The sequence below is a fragment of the Neovison vison genome, chromosome 6, assembly GCF_020171115.1.
Source record: "Neovison vison isolate M4711 chromosome 6, ASM_NN_V1, whole genome shotgun sequence".
Lineage (NCBI taxonomy): Eukaryota > Metazoa > Chordata > Mammalia > Carnivora > Mustelidae > Neogale > Neogale vison.
In genome coordinates this window covers 39,916,856-39,939,553 of record NC_058096.1, presented here as the reverse complement: position 1 = coordinate 39,939,553, position 22,698 = coordinate 39,916,856, and the positions used below count along the sequence as shown (strand labels likewise).

The window sequence follows — 22,698 nt, the reverse complement described above, 5'->3', positions numbered from 1 at the left end:
TATGACTCAGTTTCTCAGTCTGTACAATGGCGCCTACCTTACTGGATTCATGTGAGGTTTAAGTGAAATACCCATAACATATGCAGACTTAATAAGCATAAACACTATTATAAAAAGTCACTTATTAATGATTACTAATATTTATTGAGAGCTTATTACACACCTGGCATTCCTCTCTGTGAAACGAGTATTAGAATTGTCTCCATTTTATGGATAAGATAAACTGAGACACTGAAAGGGGAAGCTAACTATCAGTCATTACATAGCCGCTAAGGTGTAAATCTTGAGTTCAAGGCCAGACAGTCTAACTCCAGAACCTATCTATATGTCGTATCATATAGACATATAGACATATAGATGTCGTATCATATAGACATATATCATATCATTTCAGCTCAAACAAAAACATAAGAATATCAGCTATTATTTCTTAATAGCATGTTTCTAGATTTGTATGTTTTTCTCAAAATATGATCATTCTGCCCAAAACTCAAACAATATATTCAAAAAAAAAAAAAAAAAATTCTTGGCTGCACTGAAGAGGAGCTATAATGAGTGAACAAAACTAACAAATCGGCCTGGCCAAGATTTCAGCTCTATTTTCCTTTATTACTTTAACCTGATTAGACTTTTTATTTATATGATAGTTTTCAAATTATGCTACAGTATTCATTAGTATCTAAGCAATTATAAAGAAACTCTAGAAACATTATGAATATGGCAACTTAAAATGTCAAAAGGAATTCTTAAGACTCTAAAATAACAAAATACAAAACAAACAAATATCTGGATAAGTGGCGCCTGGGTGTCTCAGTCATTAAGCATCTGCCTTTGACTCAGCTCATGATACCAGAGTCCTGGGATGGAGTTCTGTGTCTGGCTCCCTGCTCAGCAGGGAGTCTGCTTCTTCCTCTGATCCTACCCCCAAATCATGCTCTCTCTCTCTTTCTGTCAAATAATTTTTTAAAAAATAAATTTAAAAAACAAAAACAAAAATTACTGGGCAAGAGAAAATGTAAAAAGTTGAAATTATTAAGAAATGTAAAAAGAAAAGATCAATGTATTTAGTTCATACCTAACCTATTATGTATGTCAGTGTCCAATATAAATTTTAAAAGACAAGAAATTAGGAAAATTTCAATCAAAATAAAAACACTAAAAATTAACATTCTTCATATATTTTAAAACACACTAGTTGATAAAAAAACAAAAAGATATTAAATAATGGGGTGAAATATACTGCTAATTAACAAAACAGTAAATACAAATAGCTAATACAGATATGAAAAATAGCATATTAGCAATAAAAATGTAAATTAATTAGTAAGATGCCATTGTCTTAACAGACTAATATTTAGTATTTAAGCCTAAGTATTTAGTCTTTTATTACTGACATGGAGAATGCAAGAAAATTGTCAATTTCACTCTACTGGTGCTTTTGTAAAATTATAGAACACATTTTAAGAACATCTTCCCAGATAACATTCTATCCATCATTGTCTGCAAATGCCTGACTGCTTCCAATGCAAACCAATCCATTCATAAGTTTGGGCACCAGGAACAATGTTGTACTTCTAGAACATGTCCTTAGCCATGGCCAATCAGGATGTTTCTCTCATAAATGTAGACTGAGAAGCTTTCACCTGGCTAAAAACTTTAAGACATGATCTAGAGATAGATGGAGAATCAGTCAGACAGGGAGTAAGGAAAAGGAGATAGACAAGTCAGAGAGATTTGGCAGATGGCTTCCCATTTTCTATTTAGCATCTCCCAGTGGCCTGACTTTCTTTTTTTGTGAGTTCCAAGAAACCCCATGTCTCTTAATAATAAATAATTATTTTTTGCTCAACTTGTTCCTGATATTTGAAACCAAATAATAATAGAATAAATTGCTTGAAAAATTAAGCCAAAGACTGGAAGAAAATATTTGCAACAGAGATATCTGAAAATGGATTGTTACCCAAAATATACAAAGAGCACTTAAAATTCAACAGAAAGAAAACTAACAAACCAATTTAAGAATGGGCAAATGACCTGAATAGACACCTCACTAAAGAAGACATACAGTTGGAAAATTAGCATATGAAAACAAGTTAAACATCATATGTTATCATGGAATTACAAATTAACTTAATGAGATACCACTGGACACCCACCAGAATGGCTAAGGCCCAAAATAGTGACGATACCAAATGTGGAGCAAAAGGAACTCTCATTCATTGCTAGTGGGAATACAAAATGCTATAGCCACTTTGGAAAAACCGGTATTTCTTACGAAACTAGATGTGTACCTACCATGCAATCCAACAGTCACATTCCTTGGTATTTACCTTAAGGGACTGAAAACACGTCTACACAAAAATCTGCACACAAATGTTTTTAGTATCCTTATTCATAAATGACAAGACTTGGAAGTAACAAGATGTCCTAACAAGATGTCCTTCAGTAACTGAATGGATAACTGTTGCACATCAAAACAATGGAATATTATTCAGCACTAAAAAGAAATGAGCTATCAAGGCATGAAAGACCCAGAATTTAAGATTCTTAAGTGCATATTACTAAAGGGAAATATGCCAATCTGAAAAGGCTACATACTATGAAATTCAAACTATATGACATCTTGGAAAAGGCAAAACTATGTAGACAATAAAAAGGTGAGTGGTATCAGAGACTCAGGTCATGATCTGGGGGTCCTAGGATGGAGCGCTCAACAATGAGTCTGCTTGAGGATTTCTCTCCCTCTCTATCTGCCCCTCTCCCCCATTCCTGCACACTCTGTCTCAAATAAATAAATAAACAAATCTTTAAAAAAATAATGGTGAGTGGTACCAGAGGTTAGAAGGGAAGGATGAAGAGGCAAAGCACAGAAGATTTGTAGGGCTGTGAAACTTTTCTGTACCTTTCTGACACTACAATGGTAGATTCAAGTAATTATGGATTCGTCAAAACCCATAGAATATATTATAAGAGGGAACTGCAATATAAACTGACTTTGGGTGATAATTCTGTCAATGCAGATTCATCAGAGTTGTAACAAATGTAACAATCTGGTGGATGATTTTGATAGTGGGGAGGACTGTGCATGTTCGGGTATAAGGGGTAGATGGGAACTCTCAGCACTTTCTGCTCAATTTTGCTATGAACATAAAACTATTCTTTTTTTAAAAAAGTCTTTTTTGAAAAAGCAATTTGGGTATGTTTTTTAAGACCTCAGTATTATGCAAAATTATAATTGTTTATGAAACTGATTTTAAAAACTGTTAATAGTACTAAGTGAGATTACTGTAGTGGAAAAGTCCATTTTCTGGCTTTGCACAGTTTTAACCAGAGCATTCTCGTTCGCATTTCACAGCCCAAAGAGTTAAAAGTTTTAAAACTATTATTAAATGTCTAAGATTCAACTGTAAAATTCTACATAGTATGACAAACTGCGGGGAAAGCTTTTTGCTTTGTCCAGGGAGGTTTTACAATGCCCCTTGTTACCTGCCACTGGGTTGATATGCTTTCTCAGCATATTCCAAGGACTCTATCATTTAGCTTATTTTTTTTTATATTCAATGCCCATTAAAGTTATTTTTATTTAGTTTTCTTAGGAAATTCTCTGCATAAATACATTGAAAAACCTGTAAAACCTTTTGTTTCTTTGTTTATATGGTCTGAAAATTATATAAATTCTGCAAGTGTGAAATACATACTTTTGGTTACCTGTAACTCCTCTCATTTAGAGAAAACAGAGCTTCAAAGACACAGAATTCAGAATGAAAAAATATGTCACTTTCACAATAAATACTTTTCAGGCAATATTTAACGATTTGGGTAATCTTATATTTTCCAAAAAATATCAACTGGTTACTAACAAAACACTCAAGTTGCAAGATTTTTGAGATCGTATTCTTATCAACACAAACATTAGGTTTAGCACAAAACAGCCAATTCCAAGTTATCTGGAAACATTCTATAACAAAATTTCAAAAAAGCTAATGGGGCATGGCCCTTTCTTAGAAAGTCAGTAATCTCTATGCCTCTCAGTTTGCTTCTGTCTTATTATCCCCAGCAGACATTCTAAAAATAGTATTGCATTCACTCATTTATTTATAGAAATCATGATCATTGTACTTGATGCTAATATATTTATCTTTGAATGAACTATCAGTAGTATATATATATATATATGTATGTATATCCATATATATTTTTTTTCTGATGCTAATATATTTATCTTTGAATGAACTATTAGTAGTATAGAACTATTAGTAGTGTGTGTATATATATATGTGTGTTTATATATGGGGTTTCTTCCCCCCATGCTCATGTGATGTGAAAGGTTTGCACCCAGCGCTGCCATGGTTACTGTAGGCTCTGGAGCAGAATGGTTAAGATCAGGGGTTCTGGAGGAGTTAAGCATAGTGAGGACAGTATGGTATGGTAAATAATTCACACAGATGTGAGATTTGCACCATGTGAATTATAGAAAGTGCCTCGGATAGTGTCAGCATCTAGTAAGGGCTTCTCACTAAGCCCTAAACTAAATGTTCATTCTTAATGAGTAAATTGAAATCAAGGAAAAATGATACTATCAGTCATGTTTGTCTTCTCTACACAGTACTACAACTGTATTCAAAATTTTTCTATTTTCTACTTATATAACAAATTAGTTTACATGATTTTTCACAATTGCATGTTAAGTCTGAATCAGTAGTTGGCAATATATTCATTCTCAGATTGAGTTTTCTATGCATCTTTCAATTTAAACTTAGAGTTTCTTTCGATTACAAACTCAAATACAGTTTCTTAAATAGAGTTTCTTAAAAATTGTGTAATATTTGTTTTATGTTGTTTTGCAGATTGAATGAGAAGTTACCAAAAAGAATCTCCCGTATAAAAATTTGTTATTGTGTTAGTAACCCAGAGGCACCTAGTATTTTTCAATTCATTTTAGGATTATTTCTTGGAGGGACACTTAACTTCTGAAGCTCTTGAATCCTTTCTAAAAGGTCTCAATCATGAAAGTTCTCCACTCAAGTTTCAGATTTCTCCCTTTCCCCTCCATCTATACCCCAGAACCAGGGTCCCTCTTGGGCATGGATTAGGTTCCGGTGAGAAGGAAGATGGTTCACATTGATAAAGCAATACCCCTGGGAAAAGACGATTAACATGTATAAAGGGATTTCCCTGCAGTATAAGTACCAAGCACGCGCCCTCCTGGTGCTCAGGGCCTTCCTGATGTATATATGCAGGGAGTGAGATTTGAAACGGCCCTTGGAAACAGTAATAGAATAAAAGTCTGAGTTAGGGAGCAGGAGTTCTCAGCTTTCTACTGTCTTGTGGGAATGAGTTGCCAACCTTTTACTTCGGCTGATACCTTCATACCTCTGAATTCGGAGGCTTCTGCAACTCTGCCTCTAATCATGCATCACAGCGCTGCCGAGTGCCTCCCGGTCTCCAACCATGCTACCAACGTGATGTCCACAGGTACGGACTCCCCTACCAGTCTGCGTGTGGCCGGACGGATGCTTTCAATCTTGTTAATTTAGAATCTCTTTGCTTCTTTTATTTTCTCCTTCATTTTAATTCCCTTTACGTTAAATATGGAGGCTATTTTAAAAAGGCCGAACTACCTTAGACATTTTTAAAGAATATTATTAAGTGTAGTAATTTCAATTGTTGGCTTTATTATAAAGGAGATCTATTTTCTACAAAAGTAAACAGCAAGCCTGGGTGTTTTTAATCCAGAAAACGTTTCTATGGAAATATTTATGGGTAAGGAACAAAACTAAAGGGATAGGTAAAATAATTTAGTGCTTAAAAGGTGTTACTTATTTATCTTAGAGATTCGTTTGGTTTTACTACGTCCAAGAACATCCATATACCTTGTAGTAAACACAACTGAATGATTCCCAATACCAACAACAGTCGATTTCAAAGAAAACAATAACTAAGTGATTTTAACAAACATTATTAGCATCATTCAAAACTCAAAAATCAAAGCTAGAAGCAATATGTAGCATTTGCCCACAAACTGAGTTAAAATATCTTAAAACTGAGTTCCAAAGAGTCTTCAGTCTCTCTAACCAAGTTTTAATATTTTCTTACGTAATTTTCTAATGTAAAAAGTAAGCTTGAAAATTGAATATATTGTCTCAAATGCAATCAAATAGGTGTGTGTTGCTAATGTGTCCTTTATGTGGTAATGAAGTAGGTTTATAAATTGACAAAGTCTTGGATTGAGTAAATTTCTTTCATATGTAAGTTTGGGATTAATCTGCAGCTGAATTTTTAAAATCTAGAAAGTGGATATCTGGATTTGGGTGAAATCATTAAGGTAGACGGTTTTTTGTTTTGTTTTTCATCTACCAAAGAGTCTCATAATTTAAATTAAAAAAAAATGGGAGTTTTCCCAAACATATTTTTTAGAAAATAGAGTATTTTAACCAAATTTTGTACTATATGTAAATTTAAGCAATTATCACATAACTGATTATATATTTTAAATAATAGATATATCTATTGTAAATTAGACAAATAATAGTATTTAAATACATGATAATAGCATCAGTTTTATAATTTTTCCATCAAATTATTAATTACTTTGTAAGAAACTAGAAATATTGCTTATAATGAAAAGAACACTTGGACATTACATGGGTTTCTTGTTTATTTGTTTAATTTTAGATGGCATAGTAAGATATTTACATGTAATCATTATAATATAAAATATCATTATACTGTAAAGTGACTTCATTTCTTTCTACATGTTAATTATAAAACGAAAATCTGTGCAAGTATTTTAAAATATTGAAGATTTTCAATATGAAGAGAAAATGTTTTGCTCTCCAAAGTGAACTCAAGTCTTTAATCACTGGATGGCATCTCAATATTGTCAAAGGATTCTAATTCTATACTTTTAATATCTCATATGTATTCAAGGATTTATGATCCTATTATATTTATGAAAACCCATCATTATGGTCAGGATATGAAGGAAAACTGAGAAAATAAAATACATAAATGGTGGTTTTATTGTCAATACCCAAACTCTTGGTTGGTGATTCATGTTTAAAGCTCGATTAAAATTTAGTATTTTAAATTTACTTCCATAATATACTTTGATTCCACAAGGCGAGTAACTATGAATGGTTATGTTTATATACTGGGTTCAACCTTTATAGATCTCAAGTCATTCAACAATCAATTTTTTTTGACCAGCTTTTATTACTATAATTGTTGAACTGATTGTGTACACGCAAAAAGCATACCACCTCTTGGTTTCAGCATCAACATAAATGCATCATACACTGTCATAGATTTTTCATAAACCTCTGAATTTACTGGGATTTTTATGATTGTATCCAATTAGAGGCTAGTTGCTTGGCCATTTTCTTTTGAACGGAAGAAATTGTTAGGAGAATAAGCAGAAGTAAAGATTATTCAAGAGTTGATTTCTCTATTCATTCTTCCAGAGAAAGACCACTCCATATTACCATATTACACAAGAATTTAAAGAGATTATTCCTCTAGTCAGTTTATTGTAATGTTTATATGAGATGTAACCTACAAGAATTCTGCAACTCCCAACTGGCCAACATCCAAACTGGCCAGTCACCCCTTCACAGAGCACAGCATAGTTAATGAATACTATCATCCACACTGATCATTTATGATCTGATTATTTGAGGCAAACTTTGATTCCTGCTTTTAATCTACTCATCAGAGGATTTCCATTAAGAGAAAAACAAATTATGCCATATACTTTAAGAATCACATAAATGTGTGTTTTTACAATGAAATGAATGTATCTTGAATCCTCATACATTTTCTTACCAGTCCCGTCTATTTTGTCTTTGATCCAAACTCCTAAATGTTTGTGCACATATTTCTCGGTGACAACGTTGGGAAACACAGCAACGGGACTTCATTATTCTGTTCCTTCCTGTCATTATGGAAACCAGCCATCGACCTATGGAGTGATGGCAGGTAAGAAAAATTGTCTGCCTATAGAGATTGAGTTTGGGGACACTTAGATGGATTTCTTGGGTCCGAGGGAATCTTGAATCATGAAATTCTCATCTCTTAACTTTGGAAATTGCTGGTAAACCACTATTTATTGATATGTTCCCTGATAGTGGGATGCATTCAGTGATCATAATGATTAAATCTCATTGCTCCTGTTCTCCATAGACCCGAACTTCTGTGCTTAACTCTTTTATTTGCTTTGTATGCTTTTTACTCTAATTGATGACTACCAAACGGCTGACTGTCACTTGATGTTATCAGTGGGTTCGATCCAGTAATAATACAGCAGTGACTAATCTCATGTGGTTATTTCAAATTTTTTATTTAAATTCAATTAGCCAATGTATAGTATATCATTAGTTTTTGATATAATGTTCAATGATTCATTAGTTGTAAATAATACCCATTGCTCATCACATCAGGTGCCTTCCATATGCCCATTACCTAGTTACCCCATTCTTCCACCCAAATCCCCTCCAGCAACCCTCAGTTTGTTTCCCAGAGTCCAGAGTCTCATATTGTTTATCTCCCTCTCTGATCTCTTCCCCTTCAATGTTCCCTCCCTTCCCCTAAATTATTTAAATTTAAACATAAATTAGCTCAAATAAAGTCAAATTTAGAATTGAGTTCCTCTGTTGCACTAGCCACATCTGAAGGGCTCACTAACTTCGTGGCTACCAAAGCAGACAACACAGATTTATAAAACGTCTTCAGTGCAACATTTCTTCTGGATGTGTGGTCCAAAGATAAATAAGACATTGAAAGCTAAGAGTCCGTTGCAGTGGGTTCAGTGATATTCATTTGAAATTCTGGCAGCTCAGAGTTGTTGCTAGTCTTAAATGAGATTGAAGAGTTAAAGTTACTTATGTTTCTCCCTTAGATAAATAAAGCATCAGTAGATCAAGGTTAATTATTTCTTGATACTTGTATGAAGGCAGTGATAACACGTTCCTTAAAGAAGAGGAAAATCTGACCTAATCCATTCAGAACAAAACTTTATAACTCAATTTTAGGATAAGGCCAGAAAAAAAAATTTTCATGGTTGAATAAAGTACACAATTTTGTTCACTTAATTTTTTAAGCTATTCTTTGATGTTTTATATTCACTGCTACAGCAGGGAGAGAAACCTGATGAGTGACAAAAACTACTGGGGCTCTGTGAGAAAAAAAGTGTGAAAAGTGTGTGTGTGTGTGAGAGAGAGAGAGAGAGAGAGAAAAGCTTTAGATAAAGGAATCATATCATAGGGAAATCTTTTCTCACTGCTGTGTCTTGTTATCATCCATAATAAGTCATAGGAAAAAATGGATCTATGACTATAAATTTGAAATAAAACTGAATAAAAAATTAGTTCACTGGCATTTAATTTCTCCATATTTTTCAGTTTGAGACTAAATAAAACACTAAAACTTTAAAATAAAATATTCCAGAATAAATTAGCTTCACTTACATCCTACCAAGCAGCATTCTTGAATAAACTAGTGTCCTCACTTTTATAGTAAAATGAAGACTGACCTGTAAATCCTAGTGTCTCTTTTTTTTTAAATAATTTTGAAATAGGAACAACCATATTTTCCCCTTTGAAAACTGATCATTTATGATTCATATATTTAATAGCTAATCAGTATTCATGGTTAATGAAAGTAGCCTTTTTTGATGATAAACTACTTTCATTATAAAAATAGTTAATTGTGCATTTAGCCACTAGAGAGGCAGGCAAAATGCTTCTTGTGGCCCACACTACATTTTGATTATGAAAATAGGAATGACGAGCACGTGGCCGTGTGCTGCTGTCTCTTGGAGGGGAGTCTTTGCTGTTCATTCACAGGAATTCCCACAAACTCAGCTCCACATTTAGGCTCCTTCTAAACCCAGTGACAGGCAGCCATAGATTGAGGTTAGCACAAAGGTAACATCAGTCACAGGCCAAATACTTTTTTTTTTTTTTATTTAAGAGAGGGAGGGAGAAAAGAAAGTGGGGGTTGCTGAGAGAGGGGCAGAGGGCAAGGGAGGGAGAATCCTAAGCAGGCTCCAAACACAGTGCAGAGACTCATGTGGGGCTCGATCCCAATCCTGAGTCAGGAACTGAGCCAAAATCAAAGTGGGACACTTAACTGACTGAGCCACTCAGGCACCCCCCCAAATACTATAGCATGGTTTTTGCTACCACCTCCCTCCCCACCAGATGAAGGCCACTGGCTACTAGCCTAGTGAATTTGCAGCTGGCCTGAGAATTTTGACATGTTTCTTGTTTCCAGACCCGGGTTCACAATGAGAGTCTACGGGCAGCTCGGGCTATATTACCAAGTCCTCTCAGCAGGCCCTCAGCAAACCCACTTTCTCCCTGCAGCTGGAAAGGAGAGGCTCCCAGACAAGCCCTTTAGAGTGACCCAAAGCCTGGGTGGTTAGTACCATGAGGAGCAAAAATGGTTATCCTAAGATTTGAATGTATCACCGTAGTCTTAAAAGCAAATATATGTTGTCCCTGGAAGAAAAACTCACCATGGCAAGCATAGAGATGGTATTTGAATATTTTTTTGAGAGTGATACGCTTTATTATTGGTTAGAATGTCACTAATTTGACATATGTTTAGTGTGAGTATTTGCATCATAGCAGATTAAACCTCAGAGCATCTGAACTCTCCTGTATTTATCCCCAGAGAGGCTATACAAATTGAGTTATAAAACACAGGAATTCAAATATAAGAGAGCAAAGGTATAAAATACACAAGAGAAACCTGGTTAATGTCATTAGAATTTTCCAAGAAGTCTCAAAGCTTTCATCAAATCAGCCACTGCCACACAATTCACAGAAGTATCTTATCACCTACAACAAAGACAGGTTCATTGTCACATATGCCATAGGAAAGGAAAGGTACAGAAAGACCTATATTTAAAAGCATATGAAATTGCTTTATTTTAATGTGGCAACCTTAGAACCTAGTCTGATGCTTCCATTTAGCTTGAGCATTTCCTTGAATGAATAAAGGCTCTCACTAATTTTTTGTTAAGGTTGAGAGAGAGGACTTTGCAGTTACCAGATGAATCCACTGTGCCTTATAGTCTAGGAGTGGACACACTGAAAAGAATGACTAATTGGGAAAAATGAATTAGCCGCACCATGAACCAATTAGAAACCTTGTTCAAGTCCCTTCACCTCTCTGAGTTCCCGTCTCTTTCTATTTTTTTAGACATACACCCTGTGCTTCACTTTATCTTTATTAATATTTAAATATATCTTTCTGTTCCTTTTTAACAACATATAATGTATTCTTTGCTTCGGGGGTACAGGTGTATGATTCTTGAGTCTTACACAATTCATGCTCTCCAGGGCATACACTCTCCCCAGTGTCCCTCCCCGCAACACCTCCCGCCCCTCCCCTCCTGCAACCCTCACTTTGTTTCCTGAGATTAAGTCTCTGATGGTTTGTCTCCCTCTCTGGTTTCATCTTGTTTCATTTTTTCCTCTTTTCCCATACGCTTCTCTGTCTTGTTTCTTAAATTTCACATATCAGTGAGATCATATGATAACTATCTTTCTCTGATTGATTGATTTCGCTTAGCATAATACCCTCTAGTTCCATCCTCGGCCTTGCTAATAGTTTCATCCTCTTCCTGGCTGAGTTGTGGAGAGAGCCACCACTCGCTGAAGCTGGATTGTGGCAGGTTTGTACCAGCTCAACCTGGTTTCTCCTATGATCTTCTTTTTCGATACACTTCCAACGGAATGTCTTCTGGGCCTTCATTCCTGAGAGTTTAGACCCTTCAACAGCCTAGAATGAATTAAAAATGCTCTTCAAAAGCTCTTCTAGAGGGGCGCCTGGGTGGCTCAGTTGGTTGAGCGACTGCCTTTGGCTCAGGTCATGATCCTGGAGTCCTGGGATCGAGTCCCACATCAGGCTCCCTGCTCAGCAGGGAGTCTGCTTCTCCTGCTGACCTCTCTCCTCATGCTGTCTCCTCTCTCATTAATAAATAAATAAAATCTTTAAAAAAAAAAAAAAAAGCTCTTCTAGATAAACATGCATTAAAATAACAACAACAACAAAAAAGCCCTCTCGAAACTCTAATTCTTGGGTATCTGAAATTGGTTCTGTTCTCTGGTTTCCGAAGCTGGGTGAAGCTGGGAAACCTGTTCAGCGGGCTGCCCACCCTGCCGCCCTCCTGTGCAGACGGCCCATCAGCCACACAGGGATGACCTAAGCCAGGCCGGGTCAGATTATGTAATGGCCAAACTAAGGTGAATTGTGAGAGTCCACGTTTCAAAGCTCATTTTTTTTGTTTTAAGATTTTATTTATTTACTTGACAGAGAGATCACAAGTAGGCAGAGAGGCTGGCAGAGAGAGAGAGAGAAAGGAGGAAGCAGGCTCCCTGCTGAGCAGAGAGCCCGATGCGGGACTCGATCCCAGGACCCTGAGACCACAGCCCGGGCTGAAGGCAGCGGCTCAACCCACTGAGCCACCCAGGTGCCCTCAAAGCTCATTTTAAGAGAAAAGCAAAATAGCGGAGGTTTGGGAATTAACCACGAAGATGAATGTCCTTTTTTTTGCTGTTGTTTTATTTTTTAATGGGAAGTGGATAAGAGAAAAGATAATTGTGGCTGAAAGTGCCCTCTCCATCGCTCTTAGGCACAAAGCAACAGAAATCAGTTTGATGGCTGACATGGAAAAATAGTCAACTTTAGAGCCCATCTCTTATTCTTAAGTTATTTTCTTTCTTCTCCTTCTTCTCTTTCTCCTCCCCCTGTTTCTCCTCCTTCCTTTCTCATCCCTTTTCTTCTTTCTTCTACTTCCTTTCTCTCCCATTTTGTTTCTCCCTAACTTGGTCTGGTTGTATTGACTCTGAGGGAAGAAGTGATTCTGAAGGTTTTTTTTAACTTCTGAATCAGAAAAGGCTGTTCAGTAGCAGTAGCATGAGGTAATTTCCCAAAGTTTCCTTAGTCTCTCAACTACTCGGTTCAGCAGCCATAGGCGATGTGTAAACAACTCTGCATGGCTGTGTTCCAAATAAATTACAGCACCAGGCAGAGGATCCCTGTTGTATATGGATAGGATTTACCAATGCACAAAAGAGAAGACATCACAAGTCGCATTCATGGTTTGCTTTGCATTGTCTTGTGTGATGAAAAAGAAATAAATGGAAATATCCAATACACCTTCCTTTGCACGTCTCCATCAAGATGGTGTGTCTTACTGTATCCCTCTGCTTTCCCTGCCTGTTCTTCTAAGGCTTCAGGCCCATAATCTCAGAGATGTTGGCAGTTACAGGGGGCAGGGCCCCAGTGTTGAGCCGGCCACCTCTGCCTCCCCATGGCCTGCTTGAAAAGATTGACCTCTTCTCCTACTTCTGCCACACACAAGTATATACACAGCCATTGAGAACGGCTTTGGTGGATTCATCCACAATGTGAACATATACTTTGGGCTGTAAATAATGTGCAAACGCTTCCAGGCTCTTTCACTATGTGCTTCTCTGGGGCTTACAGATAATTTTGCTTTATCAATGTTTTGGAAATGGTTTACAAGACCTCTACTGCACAAGGCTCCCTGTTGCTTTTATCTTCTTCTTATTTTTTTTTCTTTTTCAATAATCCATGCCGCCTTAGAAAGGTTTTTAAAATATTTTTCCATAATTACCATACCATAGTCACTCTCTACTCTCCCCCAAATACAGGATCACAGGATAGACACTGCCGTTTGTTTGGCTGTGCCTGTGACCATCATGAATTTCTGTTCAAGACTGGTTAGCTCCAGGAAAACCGTGTCTGTGTGGGTAAATATGGATATATTCGCTGAATGAAAAATACAAACGTATCACACATCGTGTTTTCCTTTTTGCTCCGGACGCCAGACCTCTGAACATGGCGTCTTCTGTGCTCTTCTCATGGACTTGTGTTCAAATTAATTTTTAAATGTTGATTTTTTTTCCCCATAGTGTTTACAATGTATAAACTACATTCATAATTTTCCAGAAATAGAGGTGACTATCTTCTAAGATTCTAATAATTATAATAGTTTTGTCTGAAATCATCTGTTTAATGTAGACAAATGTGTTTAAATTGCAGATGTCTTTTTTTTTTTAAGATTTTATTTATTTATTTGACAGAGATCACAAGTAGGCAGAGAGGCAGGCAGAGAAAGAGGAAGGGAAGCAGGCTCCCTGCTGAGCAGAGAGCCCCATGCGGGACTCGATCCCAGGACCCTGAGATCATGATCTGAGCCGAAGGCAGCGGCTTAACACACTGAGCCACCCAGGCGCCCTGCAGATGTCTTTAAAGGAAAGTCATCTGGTTTACCGGAGGACAGACTGCCGGAAAAATGAATGAGGTTTTTGTTTTGATGTGGTTTATTGAAGTGATCATTGGACTTCAGTTCTGCTTTCAATGGTATCGTTGATTCATTGTGGCACCCGAGGGAGGTTATTGCCTTTTACCTAAATTTTCTAAATTTTAAGTTGTGAATAAAAAAAAAATCTTTCTAGCTTTTATATAAGACTAAGAAGATGACAAATGTGAAATGAATACAGCACAAAGTATCACATGGAAGATTCGTCGTGGTGTGTGACTATGGTCAGCAAGAGAAATTGAAAATAGTGACCAAGATTGCTAACAAATTCAGAACTTACGGCTTATCATATAAAAACTATGTAACAAACTACTTACGGACAATAAAAATAATTTGACATAGGTTAAATGAGTTATCTAAAGTGCCTTAAAATACATTAAATGTGCAAAAATCAAACAGTAGTGTGCACATATATATAGAGAGAGATTACTCAGCCTTAAATAAAGAATGAGAGGGAGCACCTGGGTGGCTCAGTCGGTTAAGCATCCAACTCTTGATTTCAGCTCAGGTCATGATCTCGGGGTTGGGAGATCGAGCCCCAGGTCGGGCGCCATGCTGGGTATGCAACCTACTTCGGATTCTCTTCCTCTCTCCCCCTTGGCCCCTCCTCCTCCTCTCTTGATGGCTATTTGTGATAACATGGATGGACCTAGAGGGTATTATGCTAAGTGAAATAAGTCAGAGAAAGGCAAATACCATATGAGTTCATTTATATGTGGGATTTAAAAGGAAAACAAATGAACAAACAAGGTAGAAACAGACCCATAAATACAAAGAACAAACTGATGGCAGCCAGAGGAAAGTAGGTGGAGAAACAGACAAATTGGGTGAAGGGGAGTGGGAGATACAGGCTTCCAGTCATGGACTGAATAAGTCACAGGTTGGAAAGGTACAGACCATAGTCCATGATACTCTAATGGCATCTTCTGACGATGGATGGTAGCCATACTTAAAGCAGGCGGAGCATAACATAGAGGGTTGTTCAATCACTATGGCGTACATCTGAAACTAATGTAACATTGTGTGTCAACTGTAATTCAAATAAAAAAAAATACAGTAAGAAAGAGAAAAAACCCAGCAACCTCATTTTTGCTCACTGCTTTTACTCTTTCTCAGAGTAGTTCATCGTTAAGTGTCTTAATGGCATGTGATATTTTTGAATCATGAAAGAAGCAAAGATTTTTCATATATCTAACATCCAAGTCTGAAAGCCTAAGTGAAAACATAATCTTGAGATAAATATCAAATAAATGCTAAAATAAATTGATCAGTATTCTTTTAAGCTAGGTTAGTCTTTTACTTCAACTAGCAGAAATCCAAAATGAATAGAAAGCTGAAAATAACCCCCAAATTAATAATAACCATTTTCAAAAGTTAAACTATGTAATGAATTAAAAAGTCAAAAACTTCTCTTAAAAAAATGGTATCTGGTCTGATCAATATACTACCCACTAAAGCATAAAATGGATGATTAACTGACTTTTAAAAAGTAAAGCAGTAATATTGGTTTGTAAAAAGTAGCATGGATTTTTCTTTTAGACAGAAATTATTTCTTTCACATAGTTTTCACAGAAGCTGAATTTATTTTGTGCTATTTTGTTTAACTCCTCCCTTGTATATTTACTTTTCTTCCAGAAAAAATATAGTCTATTGGAAAGGGGTATACCTTATAATTACCTATTGTCATATAAATAATACGAGCCAACAATTTGCTGACTTACACTATTCTTTGGTCATTACATATTGATATATTAATGTAAGATTTATATATTCTGGAAAACTACATTATTACTCATGTCTTTGATTCGTGAATGTATTTATAGAGAACTAATAGGTAGCATAAACTTGATAAATTTTTCCAGTGTTTTTAAGAATGATTATTGCCTATATCCTATAGCAATTTATTTTTAGTTTAAATATTTATTTATAATCATAAGAAAAATGAATAATTACCAAATATTCTATTTATATTAAAATGTGTTGGTTATACAAGTGTCATTTAATATAAATCAAAGTGAAATCTCTACCAATAAAAACATGATATATTGATGAGGAAAACAGAAATAAAATGTGTGGAAATTTGGCTTATGCTATCCTCTAGCCAATGTCCCCAACTCTTCTTTTCTAGTAAAGAATGAAATCTGGAAGCAATTTTTTTTAAGAATTAGATCTTTTTTGGTCATTTATCATTTAACTCAATCAACTGATCTAATGCTTCATTTATGGGTAAATGCCCATCATATCTAGGATTACACCCTTCCTGCCACTTACTTTTGTTTCTTACATAATAGTCAAGAAATGATTCCATTATATTGTGTACTTTTCAAGAAATCTTGTTGCTGACTTTTTAATAGAACTTTAGAAATTACTTTTTTCTATTCACTCCTTGAATCTATTTAAGCATATTAGTGTAATTTATGTTCTCATAGTTTTCCTTTTACCTGTCTTCATTCAATTTTTAAAAAGACATGATTATTTCCCCTTGAAATTAAGCACTGGCTGGTAAAACCATGGAGTTTCTTAATATCGTAAAGTCCACTTTCGAATCCTAAGAAAACTTCCCAGCATAGCCCTTAACCATATGCCTTGATTATAATAAACATCACAGATTGTGTAATGAATTAAAACAGAGGTCAAAACATACATCCGGCTTTCAGTTGAACCTCAGATTCACAGGAACAGGTGTCTTTTAAGAGAAAACAAAATAATGGAAAACATACTTCTGAGAGAATTTGCTCTTTGGCGTTATTTTTGTTTTCACTGCTCTGAGGAAGGTGGAAAAGAAATAACCACATTTATACTAAGCTACCCTGACTTCCATTTCAGATGGCTCAATGTTATTTAACCTTGTAGAATTGTGATGGCTGCAGGGGAATAATGGCTTCTAAGGTGCAAAACTTTTGCTTGTGTAGAAACGGCGGATAATTACAAATGGCCCTTTTCTTTCTCTTTCTTTGTTTATTCACAGGTAGCTTAACACCTTGTCTTTATAAGTTTCCTGACCATACCTTGAGTCATGGTTTTCCTTCCATGCACCAGCCTCTCCTGGCAGAGGACCCCACAGTCACTGATTTCAAGCAGGAACTCAGGCGGAAAAGTAAATTGGTTGAAGAACCAATAGACATGGATTCTCCAGAAATCCGAGAACTTGAGAAGTTTGCCAATGAATTTAAAGTGAGAAGAATTAAGTTAGGTATGCACTTCTTAAGGGTAATGGGCGTACAACTTGGTCTGCAAATCCTTGATCGTACTGGTCAGTCTCATTCTCTGCTCAGAAGTCCACGATACTTCTCATTCTACATCTGTGCTGTGGATTTAAGTTAGTCCAATTATGAAAATCCTACCAAAAAAAAAAAAAAACCCTTTATTTCCGTGTTCATTCTATATATCCTAAATACATAGATTTTTAAATTGATATTTTTTTCAACTTACCTACCTCAAGATTAACTTTGAAGTCCTTGCTTTTCTTTCTATTTTGTTTGAACTTTTTTGAATAGATGAGCCATTCATATGATTCAAAGGCATAAAGGGTGTAAGTGAAATGTATTTTTTATGTTTGTCTTTCCTGTTTATCAATGTTGTTGGTTTCTTTGCATCCTTCCAGAGATACCGTTTGCACATATAAGCAAATACTTACATATCTTCAGATTTTTTTTATTTAACCATTTATCTGCTCTATAGAGCTTTCCTTATTAATTTTTAGAGAGATTTTTTAAATAGGTCTATCAAATTCCATTTCATGAATATATTATTTAACCAGTCCCCTACTGATGACAAATTTAGGTTGTCTCCAATCTTACATTGTTACCACCCTACAATGATTCACTCCACTGATGGCATTTTGTACCTGTATAAATACACACATTTTTTTTTAAGATTTTATTTATTTATTTGACAGAGAGAGAGATCACAAGTAGGCAGAGGCAGGCAGAGAGAGAGGAGGAAGCAGGTTCCCCGCTGAGCAGAGAGTCCTATGCAGGGCTCGACTCCAGGACCCTGGGTTCATGACCTGAGCCTAACGCAAAGGCTTTAACCCACTGAGCCACCCAGGCGCCCCAATATATACAATTTCTTAAAGTGCACGTATATTTGTAATTCTGATAGATGTCATCAAATTGGTCTATACAGAGGTTATGCCAAATTTTACCACCACCACGAGTGTCACTTGGCAAACTCCTTAGAATATAATCTCTATGAAAGCAGTAGTTTTTTCTTTATCCACTTTTGTTTTTCCTTAAAAGCATATTCTCAGCACTTAGAACAGTGACTGGCAGCACATAGAATAAATTATTGAAGGAAAACTATGGTCTAATCTTTTGGATCTTTGCAAATCAGATAGGTTGAAGTGGTTCCCGTGGTAGGTTTTTGGGTTTTTTGTTTTTGTTTTTTGTTCGTTTTTCCTGAGAAGGGAAGAGAGAGCATGTGCAAGCGGTAGGAGAGAGCGAGAGGGAGACAGAGAATCATAAGCAGGCTCCATATCCCACGCAGAGCCCCACACGGGGCTCCATCTTGTGACCCTGAGATCATGACCTGAGCCGAAATCAAGAGTCCAGTGCTTACCTGACGGAGCCACCCACGTGCTCTGGTGGTTTCATTTCAAATTTATGAGTGAATATTGAAAAGTGTTATTTCACGTGTTTTACAGTCATTTGTAATTCTCTGCGAACTGTCTGTTCGCACACTTTCTATTCAATAGTGTTCTTAACATAAAATAACTATAATAATTAACCTTGACTTGAATTCATGAAGTAGTGTCTCTTAAATGGATTGAAAATGATAGTTCCACCATCTGCACTTGTGGCATGAAGCACAGGTAATTTTGTAATGATATTTATTGATGGGCATTGTACGTAGCTATTTTATGCATACAGATATATAGCTCTAGGCCCTGAATTAATATGCAGTTACTATATGGAATAAACACAGCAGTGGGCATCTTTGTAACAGCGATTTTCAGTTTGCTATTCATATGGCTGTATTTCAAATTCTGTGTTGACAGTTGATACTAACCTGTACTCTAAAAATATTTTGGGACAATCTAAACAGAGCTTTGGCCTGAAGATAGTAGCATTACCAAATGATAAAATGAATGTGCTCAGAAATACATGTACAATATTGGGTGATCCCACTGTCATCCCTAAACACGTTTTCAGGGAAAGTCAGCATAATTCTTAGTTTTATTTGGTACCATTTAACAATATAGTTGAATTTTGTACTCTTACAGTTGAGATAAAAGTATTTATATCATTATAACTTATGCATTACATTTAATATACTATATTGTTGAGCATATATCAGATATTTAATAATAGTAGAGAGAAAGAATTTATAAGTATCTTATATATAACATGTTTATGACATATCTATCCAGTTTCACTAAATACTATGAATGGCAGGGGTTCCTGTCTGAATAATTTTGACTTCTAGAAAAAGATAACTAGAAGTATTTTTTAGAGTACTGAGCAATTCTGCACTGAACTTACTAAGCAATTCTAAATTGCCAATGAATATATGCTTTAAAGCAATATGTAATAGTTGATGAAGAAGGACACAATTTGTGATAACCGGCCAAAATGAATGCTTCTAGAAGAGCTGAAGCTAACAGATCTCTCCTGCCCTTTCACAGGCTACACCCAAACCAACGTCGGGGAAGCCCTGGCAGCTGTGCATGGCTCTGAATTCAGTCAAACAACTATCTGCCGATTCGAAAACCTGCAGCTCAGCTTTAAAAATGCCTGCAAGCTAAAAGCAATATTATCTAAATGGCTGGAGGAAGCTGAGCAAGTAGGAGGTACTGAAGTTACAGGGTCTGTGATGTCTTAACCTAAAAACGATGGCTTCCTTGCTAGGATTTAAGCTAAAGCAGAGAGGTTTGCAGTTTAGTTGGCTTTTTTCTCTTTCAGATGAAAAATAAATGTTTCATATTCCCGAAAAGAGGAAAGCTCATGCATGTGCAGAAATAAGTTTCTTGAGAAGGTAAATATAGTGAGAAAAGAAGCTGCATAAGGATGCTTTCTGGATAACGTGGCAGAGGCGTGAAGTGGTGAAATGATTTTTTTTTAACACATCCAGATTTTCTGGCTCTGTTCGTACTGTAGTGATCATCCATGAATTTTTATAACCCGATATTACTGTAACCAGAGCATTTGTGCACACCAGTCTTCCAAGTAAGTACAGAAGCAATTGCTAATGTAATAAAATTATCTACTCAACTAATGAGAAGGCTGGATAAAAAGCAAGGTTTAAAAGCATTTAAAGCAAGTGTTCCAAGAAAAGTATGGTCAGGATATCACTAATAGACAGTTGTCTGTGCAAAGTTAATATTTCTGCATTAACATCTGTATCTTGGTCTTGTACTCTAAAATAATGAAGAGTGCAAAAATCTAAGACAAAAATGCATAGTGACTTTATTTTGCATCGCTTTACAAAGAAAATTTGAAACTCAAATCTGATTGTTTTTTAACCTGCTTTATTTTTGTAATCATTTCTCTTTTCCCCACATTACAGCTTTGTACAATGAAAAAGTGGGAGCAAATGAAAGAAAAAGGAAGCGAAGAACAACAATAAGGTATCAAGATATTAAAACATTCAGAGGAGATGGAATATATAATATAAACAGAAGAGTGAGGATAATATAGGTGTAACGAAATGTATGTATGATACATGTATGGTGAGTAGAGTCAACTGAAAAAAACAAGATTGGTGAAAAAGCGTAATTTAGTAATTTAGTAGTGAGAAAGGGAGAGCTAGTAATTCTTAACATTTGATTGAAAAGTAGGTTATTTGATTCAAGAACACTTGCTCTACAAGTCTTAGATAAAATACAAATTGAACAATCACTTCTACAAAGAGTGATCATTTCTGCTGTCCTTTTCGATACATCTTGCTGTGGCAACTTGTTATCTATGTTATTAAAAACAGCAAAACTAGTCATCAGTGTTTCAGTCTCAAAGTCCAACATGATACCTTGCATTTCAAACCAGAAAAATTGCTGATCTTTTGGTAATTTGCATAAAAATTACAGAGGAAATTCTAAAATACAGGTTTTGTTTTGGTCGATGAGTTCACTAAACACTTCGTCTATTGTAAATAACATGATTCTGAGAGACATTTAGAAATGCCTGCACCAATGTTCATTTCCTTTTTAGGAAATCAGTGCCCTCTAGTGGCACAAAATGGGATAAATACAGAAAGCCCAGAACACCTTACTACTTTCCTCGTTACTTGGCTCAGGATACCCTGCATAAGACAAGCATCTAAATATTCTACAGACTGCATATTCAGCTTTGTTGACGCTTTGGAAAGTCTTTAAATGGTATTAATATTGATATTTAGGATATTCAACATTACTTAATTTTGATCTGCCAAAACATCATAGTCTTTCAAAGTCTTTAAATGGTATTAATGTTGATATTTAGGATATTCAACATTACTTAATTTTGATCTGCCAAAACATCATAAAAACACTATCATCTCACCCTTCTTTCTCTACGCCCCTCCCCTCAGTATTGCCGCTAAAGATGCTCTGGAGAGGCACTTCGGAGAACAGAATAAACCTTCCTCTCAAGAGATCATGCGGATGGCTGAAGAACTGAATCTTGAGAAAGAAGTAGTAAGAGTTTGGTTTTGCAATCGAAGGCAGAGGGAAAAACGGGTGAAAACAAGTCTTAATCAGAGTTTATTTACTATTTCTAAGGAACATCTTGAATGCAGATAAAATTTATTATTGTGTGACAGCCAATTTTTTTCCATTCCTTTCTCTTCTTCAACGAAAATAGAAATTAGTTATTTGGTTGGCTTCAAAAATCATTTTATATCAGTAACTTTTACAGAAGCTTTTCTACTTTTTTAAAAGAGAATACAACTTCAATATTGATGAATTATTTTCTTTAAAGGAATTATTCTCTGAAGCCAAACTGTGCATGTTTCAACCAAAGATACCAAGAGGAATAAAACAGTGATCCTCTCACATTCTTTCTCTCTCTCCCTCTGGCTCTATCTACAGACACACACATGCACACACGGTGTCTGATTCCTTTTCCAAAGGCTGTTTATTAGCTTTTTAACATTTCAGTCACAATGCCAAGTAAAGAATATCACAACGGAAGATTCAATTAGAAAATTGATTAACCAATATCCTGCTTACCATCAGCTCTAATAGTTTGAACTGAATAGTTTGCACTTAAGAGCCAGAGGTGCCTCTGAATTTTATTAGTGCATTTAAGAAATAAATCTTAATCAGAAGCGACACTTTTTATCTTTTTATTCTTCCCAGAGATTTAGCTTTTTTGTTGTTTATTTATAGAAAATATCTTTTATGGATTCTTGAACCCCAAACAGCT

At 35.6% G+C, this 22,698-nt stretch overlaps 1 protein-coding gene across 2 annotated transcripts; it reads left to right on the top strand.

Annotated features, from left to right (window-relative positions):
- The first annotated feature begins 5,333 nt into the window (after window positions 1-5,333).
- On the top strand, window positions 5,334-22,114 carry POU1F1 (POU class 1 homeobox 1). 2 transcript variants are annotated; one of them, XM_044255002.1, is made up of 6 exons: window positions 5,334-5,475; window positions 7,906-7,977; window positions 17,325-17,549; window positions 19,983-20,147; window positions 20,864-20,924; window positions 21,863-22,114. In XM_044255002.1, exons 1-6 carry the CDS (start codon window positions 5,334-5,336, stop codon window positions 22,071-22,073), a joined length of 876 nt encoding a protein of 291 aa, XP_044110937.1. In that variant the 3' UTR covers window positions 22,074-22,114. The 2 variants fall into 2 exon arrangements, with proteins under 2 accessions (XP_044110937.1, XP_044110936.1); XM_044255001.1 differs by having other exon boundaries at window positions 7,828-7,977.
- Window positions 22,115-22,698: the final 584 nt, after the last annotated feature.